General features: G+C 44.7%; 1 protein-coding gene across 1 annotated transcript in view; it reads right to left on the bottom strand.

The window, feature by feature from the left end:
- CACNA1B (calcium voltage-gated channel subunit alpha1 B) overlaps positions 1–12,046 on the bottom strand; it is a 285,302-nt gene that overhangs the window by 127,744 nt on the left and 145,512 nt on the right. Inside the window, exons 9-11 of the mRNA XM_068414104.1 lie at positions 4,596–4,652; positions 3,798–3,872; positions 1,645–1,734 (exon numbers count right to left, since the gene is read on the bottom strand). Coding sequence (XP_068270205.1) covers positions 1,645–1,734; positions 3,798–3,872; positions 4,596–4,652 — 222 coding nt within the window. The remainder of the gene's footprint in view (positions 1–1,644; positions 1,735–3,797; positions 3,873–4,595; positions 4,653–12,046) is intronic.

The following is a 12,046-nucleotide window of genomic DNA, read 5'->3' as shown; positions in this document are numbered from 1 at the left end:
AACACTTTTCCCAAGTGGGTGAACCACTCGCAGAAGGTGGAAAGCACTGCTGTTATTTTCCCTGCCATATGCTCCCGAGACAGTTCCCAGCTCTGCATCAGATTAGCCACGAGTCCAGATGCTCCATCATCCGTTGCCACCTGAAATGCTGAATTCAAAGATCTGTTTGCGTGGCATGGGTGCCCAGAGCCTGGAGGGACTTGGATGTGAATGCAAAGATCTCATAATTATTGCAACCATGAACAAATGGTCCAAAAATGACCATTCCTTGTTATCCATGCAGGGATCCGAGCTGCCCAGAATAAAACAGAACAAAAACACAGACACAGTTGCTGCATTTTTGCCCTCTTTCAGCAAAAAACCTCTCATAGAAGTGTCAGCAGCTTAGCCACAAAACCTGCAGCCCGCTCAGCCTGGGGGACTGTGGCAGTTCAACAGTGGGTGATGGTGTCAGTAACATGCTAAGCAACATTCATTTCCTGCAACCAGGTCTTCATTTAAAGGGGAAAAAAAAAATCCAGCAGCAGCTGTAATCTCTTAAAATGTTAATGCCAAATTTCCAAAGAGCGTTTGAGGCACTCATGCTTGCAGGCATATATGGACACGTACTCTCAAACGTACTGTTTGTGCTGCTCCTCTTCTGCATGCAGGATTTGCTGCTTTGTGGTAACTGGGGTGCCAAGACATTTCTTTAGAAGATAATGAGAACATCTGCTGCTTCAGCAGCAAAACAAAATACAGACTCAAACAACAGGGATGGGAATAAGCAAAACAGCTAACTCCAAAGCGGTCAGGAAGATGTGTCCCCAGACAGCAAGTAAAAGCCCACGACCGAAAGGTCTTTCTGCTGATGTCCAAAGAGCTCCCCTTAGATGGGGTGCTGTGTGCTCAGAGCTTGCCTCCCCTCGCAAACCCCAGACCTTCCTCCTGCCCCTCCACCTGGTGACATCTCAGGAGGGAATCAGCTCTATGTTACCTGCAGAACAAGCAGTACCTCTGTAGCCTGACAGTGCCTCATTCTCCAGAGCTGAAGATACCAAATTCGCACCATCAATGCTACCCGACACAGGGTGCCGCGCTCTGCATTAGAGGCATGTGGGTAATTGCATGCACACAGGTGTGCATCTCCATATCTGGCTTTCCAAATGTGGAGAATTGCTTTAAAATCTTCTTCTAAGGCAAGAATGAGAGAATTGGGGCCACTGCCCAGCATCTCCCAGCAACCATTCACAAAGGCTGCAAAACTATACGCTGTGCATCAGCGGCAGACGTGACTAAGTGTCCACTTCCTCTCGTTCCCACAACAGATGAGGTTTAGCAGTATCATTTGACATACATGGGCTTCATTAGCATAAATTAGCATGTTCCAAGCAGAATCACAGCCTGGCCAACACAGCACGGGTTCTCCAAGCGTTTCAGCAGGGCTCTTTTAAAGGGTGCAGCATGCAACAGCTGAGCAGGGCAGTGTGCAGGAGAGGGTGAAGCTGCAAAGCCATTTGCTTTGGTAAGTCGAGTGCTGCTGCAGGAGCAGGGATAATTCTTGAAATTGCAGCTTCTGCACTAAAGGAGTCACTCGGAAGAAACATGACACGAACATGTTCAGGTGGAGATCTAAACCTCGGGGAATGCGAAGCCAGTACTCACCAACGGAGCAAATGTCTGTGAAATGGTCCTCACCTTCTTCAGCATGAATCAGGTCATTTTTGCTCTTCTTTATTGCAGCTCTTTTCAACACTGTGTGCAAATTAAAGAGGAAATGCCCCGTGAGCATTCAGAGTGGGTTCTCTCTCCCCCTCCCTTCACTCTCCAGGGCCAGCATTTACTTCCCAATGCCAGCTTAACGCTGTCACACAAGGGTGAGCTGGAGCAAATCAGACAACCTACAACCTTCCAGGGCCTCCATGTGCTTTGATGCCAGGGTCATTTATTTATTTAACCTTCTAGATCTTGAAGGTTTGCCAGGCACAGGTCTGCACACTTACGCTTCACCCCAGCAGATGCAGGAGGGTGGGGGAGTCCCTGCAGCTGCTGGGCCTTTTAGCACAGCAGAAAGACTGGGCAGGGGCACTGGGTCATTCCGAGCCCCAGCAGGTTAGGAGATGAGTGCTTCTATCCATTAAAAACATCAATGTTCTTTACAGTGTGCACCATTAAGAAGTCAGTATTTACTGTGCTCGGATACAGTTTCCCACGGAGCAATGCCTTAAGGTGCAGAAATGTTATGTTGAAAGCAACTGCCACAAATCACTGAGCATACTCTTAATAGCACCCACTGTACAATTCCTTCCCTCTGGGGATGTCAAAACTCTTTAAAAACACACTTTGTCCAACAGCATCTTTTGTGGGGAGGGCAAATATTGCTACACCATTTTACTCGACAGGGAAAGAGAACTGCGGCCTAAGGCTCGGAGAGGTCTGCACCGTTCACCCAGTGCACGAGGGGTAATACAGGAACAGCGTGGACACTGGTCCCGTAACCACCTACCTGCAGAACCTCGAGAACTAGCAGAAAAAATACGTTGATACAGTTTGGTAACAGCTTCAAGACATACAGTAACTAAGCACCACTTTCTATCAGCAGTAAGACACCCCACGGTGTGGTGATACATACTGTTCAGTAGGCACACACAGCAAACCCACTCACTCTGCACCGACTACCCCAGGGGCAGGTTCCTATGAGAAGATCCCCTCACTCTACACAAATTTCCCCTCCTTGACAGACAAACGGATGAGCTTCTTCCTCCACAGCTAAGGCAAGTGTTAATGCTTTTGTCACTTCAAGGAAACACCCAGAACATCACCCAGGCTCAGAGAGGCTCGAAGAAGAGAGGATGCTCTGAACCTGTGATCTGAATCCAATTTTTTGCAAATAACCACTTTTACTCTTTTCTTCCCCACCCAGCAGTAAGCTGAATCCTCCGTCCCAGCAATACCAGCTTTTGGGTCCTTCAGGCTGCATCTGTCCCAGCACACTCCAGCATGTCCAGAGCCATCCCCAGCACTGGAACATAACCAGCTTCCTGGCATAAATTGAGCACCTTCTTCATCTTCTCCCCCAAATAACTTGTAAATGTTTAGCAATTAGGTCATGCCATCTCTACAGGCACCTCAGATGCAATGTCCCTCTGTTTTGGAGACTAAGACAATTTACCAGCATAAATGTGGGCTGTTCCATACCAGTTGACTTCAAGGCTGGGAACATTCATAGAATGGTTTGGGTTGGAAAGGACCTTAAAGATCATCTAGTTCCAATCCCCCTGCCATGGGCACGGACACCTTCCACTAGACCAGGTTGCTCTAAGCTCCATCCAGCCTGGCCAACATTGCTGGGCTCCTTTAGCTTACTAGCATAGAGGAGCCTTAATATACCTGGATCTTTACTCCATGGCCTGTACCCACCTCTAGTTTGCTTACACCACTCAGCTTTTCAGACTACTCTTCCAGACACTCATTTCAGCTCCAGACTAACAGCCCTGGCTGCACCCACGTGCTGGACGAACTTCCCCAGTGCACGCACATCCACGCACCCACACACGAAGATTTGCCAAGCACACCTCAACCCTGACCTTCTACAGCCCCAGCTCTTCCATCCCCGAGTCCTCCTCAAGCGCAGGTCACCAGGCTGGCCAAGGCGGACCAGCAGCCAAATGCCCAATGCCCCAAGAAGCCACATGGCTCAGAACAAGGTGGAAAACCACCCAGGAAACATCTCTGGTGACCTGGGCACGTGGGGCTGTGGGGGAGAAGCACTGCCCCACTGTGCCACCTAAGCCCCTGGTGATTTGCAATCCACTCACTGTTGTAGCTGCTGCCGCTGCTAGTCTCTGCCGGTGCCGTGCCTTGTTGAATCGGCCCTTCCGAGGCGGCCCTCCCTGACAGTGAATGGGAGGAGAAAAAAAAAGAGGAGGGAAAGGGAGGGGAGGGGAAAGGAGAAGACATGGGAGGACGAAAGATGGTCAGAAAAGGGAGAGGGAAGAATCTTTAACTGAACTTTGACTGGCTGTCACATCCTAAGAGCTCATCGGTCTGGAGGCACAGGGAGAGCGGTCCCCGTAGCCTCACTGCACCTCTGTCTGAAGCTCAGTACCTCCAGCTGTCCTGCAATGCTAGGGTCACATGTCGGAAGGTAGGATCACCACACCCTGTTATGTCTTACTGCTTACAAGTAACAGGGGTCTTAGTCTCTCTTTGTCAAATCCGTTTGGAAACCTCAGTTTAGAGTCCTGCCTTCTCTCAGCCAATGCATTTCTCTTCTGGCATCTGCTCTGTAGCCTGTCCCCGACACAGCCACCTGTGCTCGGCAGAGGCTGATGGGTGTCCCTGTCATGCTGCGGTCCCACAGGGAGCTTAGGGACCAACAACCCCAAGGGCAGATCCCCATCCCAGAGTGGTGTGTCACATAACTGCTCATCATCCACCTGCAACCTCAAAAAGACCCAAAATGGGAAAAGGGACTCTTTAGCCCGACTTATGCCAAGTGCATGCAAGAGCGTGTTCCTCACACCCTCCTGGTTACAACAGAAAGCCATGTCAGCGTATAGTAGGTGAACCTCTCACGTGTCACAGGAGGAAAACTGCACAGCAAAACAACCTACCGTCCAGAGGAGATTTCTCTTCTGCATTCTTGTCTTCCTCTGCCAGCATGACCTCCTCTGTAAAAGGAAAAACAACAAGGTTCAACCTCAGATTCATCACATCCCCCCTCTAAAACCAGCTGAGCTGGATGCAGCAGGCATCTGTCTCAGCTGCCACCAACCTCGCCCCATTGTATCACCCAGTTACACCAAGCCTGTGGAGGAAGGGATGGCTCAGAGAGCAACAAAAGCAGTGAGCTGGCAAAGGTCAGGAGACAGGTAGTTGTTCTTCAGGGGCTATACCCAGATGAGTGCAATGCAAGAGAGCTGCATCTGCAGAAGGAAGATCTCAGCCAGATCCAGCACACTTACTGGTCAATGCTCTGAGGGTTGTTGGTATCAGTCACGTCATGTTAAAAAAATTAAAACACTCCAGGAAAGAAAGAGCCTATATGCTTAGCTGGAAGCCCAATTCTGCACTTGATTCATATCAGTGCAGGAAGAACATCATTGTATTGGTTCCTTTCAAAGATCTCTGGCTCCAAGAAGGAAAAGAAATTCTTCTTTTCCCCAGTTTCTGAGTGGCCTCTTGTTTTGCATGTTCCTGTAATAATTTGTCATAACTCTTCACTGTCCTTTGGGCAGCAGGGGAGGAACAATCCTGAGTCCCCAGATCACTTCTGGGGACTGTGAACTGTATAAATACATTACCATCGTGATTTGCAATGGTGTACTGATGCCATCAGATGTTCCAGTGTCACCGGTGTCCCCATGGCCAGACTGATGAAAGGTTTAGCCATACAGAGGATTTAGAAACCAGAGTGCCAGTGGGACCTCAGAATTTGTCAGGTGTGACAATTTGATATCAATGTATCTTCACCTACAAAGCACACACTCTTTCAAGACAACTCTGCAAACCAGCTGAGCCTTTGCCCCAAATGCAGGGCCTTGAGTTAGTGCCCAAACATATCCATAGACACACCTCACCAGGGCTCAGCTTTGCTGTTCCCTTAAAATAAACAAAACCCAGGTTTCACCTACACAATTCCCTCAAGCCTGACTCCCCTCCACTGTTACTTCCCAGTTCTCTCCCTCAATAGTCACTCTTGTCTGTCTTGTATCTTCTGGGAAACCAAAGGACCACATCTACCCTAGTGAGGCTTTACATAGTTTTTAAAGCCTGCTAAAAAGACAGCTCAGCAGGCTGGGCATCACTGCTAGGATTTTTTTTTTAACTGTACAGCATCCTAAGCAGAGGATCAGAAGTTGCATTGCCTTTAGTCATCACTGTAACACAGAGACTGGAAGAAGATAATTAGGATGCCTGAAAAAAAACCAAACAACAGTGCCTCTACATTAGAAGAAAAATTCAAGAAAGAGAGAGTATCAAATCAGCAACTTCTAGCCTCCAAACAAAGGCACAGGGCCTTTGCTAGGATATCTGAGTGAGAGGTGTCTCAGCAGTAAGATTAATTGCTGGTCATTAAGTACTGACAACACACAGCATGTTACAGGGCTGGAAATAAAGGCAAACCTTATACTGAGGAACTGGCAAGCTGAAAAATACAGGCAAAGCAGCAGAGAAACATGGTGCCCCTTTTCTTTCTCTTTGACGTAGGGAGATAGGACATCGTGGGCTCAAAAGAAGAGCTGATTATAGGGAATAACTCACATTCAACAGAAGTTAGAAAAAAGGAAGAACAACTGGATTTAACTGTTGAAGCTTCAGACTTCAACAGAAGTGAAGTGAAAAAAAATGCATAAACAAAAAGTGAAAAAAAATGCATCCCTTAGAAGAAGCCATCACACTCTCACAGGGAACTCTAATTTGTCTTTCTGGCAATTATCCTTCCTTGCCATCTCACACATGTTACTGCCCTTTTTCATTGTTGTAGGTGCCTCTTTCCAGCTGTATCAAGGGGCTTGTTGCTCTGTTTCTTCTACAAAAAGCTGAAACCTGGGGTTCATAGAGCTCTGTCATGTCAAGGAATGGCATTCAAGTTAGAGTGAGCTGGAAGAGAGAGGTTAAACCCATTCCCAAAGCCTGCTTACTCCAGGAGAAAAGAAACACTCAGAATCAGTGCTGTGTGAAAGAGATGGACTTGGAAAGAATTAAAACACAAAAGACATGCAACTTGATTAACTCTGAACTGAAAGACTTCCAGTCTCTGAGAATTTTCAAAATGATGCATGTCCTTGTAAGATAAGACAAACGCCTTCAAAAGAATATTTGTGGGCTTATAAGCGCTTTATTCTGTGCAGAGAACTTTTAGTTCTCGATTCTCCGTTGGAAAGGCAGCATGACAGCCTAATAGTTGCTACAGTTTTGAGGAGTTTAATGGAGAAAGCAGCAGTGGCAAAGTTATTTGCATGGATTACATTGCTTGGCTTCACCACTTTTTAATTCCTCTGAAAGGCACAATTTCAAATTGATGTGCTACTGCCTTTGCACAGAGCCCAGCGAAAACATGAAACAAAGAGCAGAGCCTGTCCCAGCACACAGCAGGTGGAGCAGGACAGGGTTTGCTCGTCACCAACAAGACGTTATTTGATTTTGGTTCAACTCAAGAAGGGGCGGTTTGGGAAGAGTATGGTTGTCTCGTGCCTGGAAGAGCAGCACAGTGTGAAGCATTGCTTTTTATACCTGTATCAGCTGATTTCTAGTGGTGGGAAGAGTTGGTGCCTTTAAAGAATACACTTAAAAACAGAGAGTTGTTTTTATTCTTCAAGATTAAATTTAAGATTACAGGTCTGTTTCTAACTGATCTACACAGTTCACTTCTAAATGATACAGTCAATGTTTATGAGCTTGACATGGCAATTACCATATGCATTTTTGGCCTAAATTCTGTGAGATGCAAGAAATGATAGGACTTGACCATGGCTTCTGGCCTGTAACTTGCACTGGTTTTATAAGACTGAAAATCTTATAAATTTTGAAGATCTGAAGAAACTTACAGACTTATAAGTCATTTAAGGTGGCACGACATTTCTTCTTGACATCATCAAAAAGACTCTGCTGAATTACAACTTTCCTTGCTTAGTCTTGGCCTCAAGACATGGGAATTTTACAGAAAATCACCTGTTATCTCATTTGAAAATATTTAAACCCTCCTGACTACCCTATGTGTTCATTCTTCAACATGCACCTGAGAAACAAGTAAAGGTAGAAATATACCTGGCCTCTGTATAATTCTAAGTGAAGAAAGTCAATTCAAACTCTAAGGAAACTGGTCAGACCACGGCTTGATTTTTTTCTTTCAAGTCATATATATCTAAACTCAGCACTTCAGCACATTATCTGCATTACAATTTTCTCTTTCATTCCCCAACCTTTGTTAAGAAGTCATTTGTCAAACACTTCATCAATTAAGGCTTCCTGTATTAAGTATAATTCACACAACTATTTGCATGTTAAGGTTGTCACTGTTTAAAACACCTTGGTACAGATCCCTCAAGCAGATACGCTGCTGACTATATTAAACAATCCACCGTTAAAACAGCCTGAGTTATGTTTGCTTCAGTTTCAACCACAGCCGTACTTCTGGCGATTTATCAATAGCAAGCTGGCACCAAAATCTTTCAGCTGTGCCAAGGTACTTCCTTGAAAACTTCACAAGCATTTTTTATTAATATTTTCTTCCTTTTTATGCTCTTACTTTGCCACTGGAAAAAATTTAAAAGTACAAGCAGAAAAATGTAAGAGTCAGTTACTCAAGAGCCAGGCTATTAAAGAAGTTTCATTTTTACAGCACAAATGTGAGACAAGTCATTAGACCAGGTCTGGAACACGCTCGAGTCAGACAGTGCTTCAGAGGTAGAAAACAAAGACCCATTGTTTTCTTCTGGAGGACTAAATGGTTTACAATTTCAGTAGAAGAAAGGCTGATAGTAAACAACCCCAAAATTTTATCTGAACCACCTTTTTAATGCAATACGTACAGTAAGAGGTAGTATCATTCAGATTACAAATAGAGAAGGCCGTGAGAAACATTAAAGACACTCAAATTGTCAATAAATGATGAGCACAATGTTAAATTAAAATCATTGCTGACAAATGGGAGGTAGTGTACAGATGAAGGAGTGGTTTTAGTCACTCAAATACTTTCCTTGGTCCTAAACCAGTTCCAGCTCTTGAGGTAAAAACCTGAGCTTTACTGACAACAAGGAAACCTCCTTTCCAGCTCCAGCAGCTACTCAGAATAAGTAAAACATGACAGAGCAAAACCAATCAGATTAAGATGCCACTTTATGAATCACTGGAATGCAGCTTTCCACTCTTCCTACCTTGCATCAAAAATAGATGAGAAAAAATGAACAAACAAAATGCTCAGGGAAGATACCATAAATATTAGGCACCTGGAGAGCCTTCCATGGGAAGAGAGGGGATTGAGCAGATTGTTCTGCACACTTTAGAGCAGAAAAAATAAGATGAAACAAGGTAGAGAGAGATCAGAGAAAGAAAAATAATAAAAAGAAATACACAGTGCCCTCCTGAGCTCTTCCTCTCACTGCAGAAAGACAACATATTTAAAATCGAGGACAGGCACATACTGGTTGGCAAGTTGGTTTGTTTTTTAAAATCAAACCAACTGTTAACATGTGAAACTCCTTGCTGCAAGATTCAGTGAGGTCAAGGATGCTAGAAGGGTTTAAAAACAATTAGATATTCACATGAACAATAACAAAATCCTCCAGAGTTACATCAGAGCAGAATACTAAGAGCTTTTCCTCTTTCTTTTATGCAAACAGCTTATTACATCCCACTGCCCGGGGCTGTTACAAGACATTTCTGTACAGGCTGGGCTGTCTGTGACCATCTTCACTGGCTGTTTTCCTTCCCCCACCCAAGCAGTTTGCTTTGGGCATTGTCCCACACATGGTCCTGGACAAGGAAGACTGATTATCTAGTTTGGAAATTTATAATCATTTCATAGCTCAAATCCTGGCCTCTAAAACAGAAATGGGAAGTCCCCATCGACGGCACAGTCCCAAATTTCAGCAACTGAATTCTAAACACTCGATTTGCTGTTTGGTTAGCCTACACGCTGCCTTTTGTAGTCAAAGATTTACTAACACTGCTAAGTTGGTTTTAATTATTGTTATCATTCAGCTGCACTAGGAAGCTTTTTTTATATTCTTATTTTATTTTCAACAATGCCTTTACAGAATATTTTTCTTATTCCCTGCTTCTGCTATTTTGCATGCACTCTCCTGTTCTAGAAAACCTTCTGGATCTTGTGTTATTAGACACAGTAAAAAGATGAGCATTTTACAGCAGTTTCACTCTATACTGATGTGGCATTTATTCAGCGCTGGCAACACAGAAATAGAACAGCCAGCCATTCCCACAGGGATGCAAAGTTGGAGCAGAGATTGGCTGTATGTTTTATAACTTCTCCCCCTCAACTTTCAGACAAGTTCAGCTAATGACCTCTGCATAGCTCTTCTTGGCAGAAAAAGATACTAAAATGAAATGAAGCAGCCCTGCGAGGGTATTCTCATCTTTATTTTACTGTTGGGGAAACCAGGATTTAGAGACCAAGAAATCACAAGAGCCTGAAAAGCAAGATGGCACTAGAGCCAAGGCAGAACCCTGACACACTCTGCTCCAGCCACTGGATAAACCATTAATTAATTTGAATTTGAGGTACCACAAAAGCTGTAAACAAATGGGAAGACAAATTATAAATGGAAAGTGAACGGTTCTTTCTTTGAATGCTACCGAGCCACAGGCTAAAGTGTGGTTACCTGATTGAGGACAGTTGCTGTTGGACAGTCACAGTGAATAAAAGTCTGTCATTACAACTGGCACTCAGTTGTCACTCTGTGTAGCGTTACGGGAAATAATGGGTTCAAGCCACCATATAAACTGCTGCTACTTCTTCCTACTTTACATTTCAATGCTCAGTCTTTTTCCTCTCTGGCCAGGCTGTCAAAACTCATGCTCAGACCACTGCCCTCCGGGAAGGTACCGCAGCCACCCCCCAGGGCTCCGGGGACCTGCACCCCAGGGCACGCAAGCTGGCAGGGCGCTTCAGAGGAGAGAGCAGAAGCAAAGCAGCAGGAGCCATGTGAAAATGCTCTTCGAAATACCAACACCCAGGCTGTGCATGTAAAACAGAAGCCATAAATCCAGAAAAAGAGCCGCCTCTACAGAGAGCAGCACCAGGATGCTCTGGCCCCAGCGTGTACGCAGCTTATGCGTGGGCAATGCTGCAATGAGTTGTTGTGACCATACAATTACTTGCTTGCAGAAGCACATTAGGCTTCCAGCATCAATATGGATTTCAAAACAAGGCATCATGGCATCACAGAATCGTTTTGGTTGGAAAGGACCTTTAAGATCATCGAGTCCAACCATTAACCCAGCACTGCCAAGGCCACCACTAAACCATGTCCCTCAGCACCACATCTACACGGCTTTTAAATCCCTCCAGGGATGGGGACTCCAGCAGTTCCCTGGGCAGCCTGTTCCAATGCTTGACAGTCCTTTTGGTGGAGAAATTGTTCCTGATATCCAATCTAAACCTCCCATGGTGCAACTTGGGGACAAATGATGACACGGCTTTTAGCATGGTGCCAGCCCATGGCTGAGGAGCACCACAGAGTGACAGTTCTGCCACCAGTCTATCGGCTGACATCAGGCAAGTCACTATATAATGCTGAACCTCAGTTTCCCCATTTGTAAAGGGCAAGGATGAAGCTGACCTGCATAGAAAGGCACATGAAAATCTATCTGAGAAACCAGCGCTGCTTTTTTTCTCCATCGTTGTTTTAAAAGGCATTTTCAGGTTACTCAGATGTTTCAGCGTCTCAGAAAATCACACAAGGAAGTAAATTAGCCCCAGAAGTTTTCTTGATGCTATGTGAATGAATTGCACTGTGGTTATGTCAATATATATCAGCTACTCTATAACACAGAAAGGTTATTGGTAATCTTTACTGTCTGATAAAAAAGGAAAGCAAAATCATGTTATTTTTTGTTAAATCAGTGTGTTTGGGTCCTTTTTAAAGTTGCTCATGGTTTGCAATAAAGTGCAATGTTCAGTTATAATAGTTATTAAAGCAATGCTAATGTGTGCCAGGGTGAGTTTCATGAAAGTGATCCCTGTAGCTCATAAAAATGACACTCCAGTGTATTTTACCAGCATAGCAAGAGAGGCTTATAAAATAGCTGTGGTGGAAAGTAAATAAAATATAAATGACTCATGTAAGGGAACAGTTTCCCTGCTGTGGAGACTTTGGGCACTGTATCACTTTTTATATTTTATTGTATTAAGACAATTGCTTTGATCTCAGCAATACAGTAAGTTGGCCCAGCTCCTTTATTTTTGCTTAACGTAACTGAGATCTTTTGCAATAACTTCAGTGTGACTGCTCAGAAAGAAGCTCAACATAGACAACAAGTGCTGGCTGGGCACTCTCTAGTCTTGGGTTACCTCGATGGCCAGCAACACCGAGGAGTAGTT

Source organism: Nyctibius grandis, chromosome 16 (assembly GCF_013368605.1).
Source record: "Nyctibius grandis isolate bNycGra1 chromosome 16, bNycGra1.pri, whole genome shotgun sequence".
Classification (NCBI taxonomy): Eukaryota; Metazoa; Chordata; class Aves; order Nyctibiiformes; family Nyctibiidae; genus Nyctibius; species Nyctibius grandis.
This window is presented reverse-complemented; position numbering and strand designations above follow the sequence as displayed.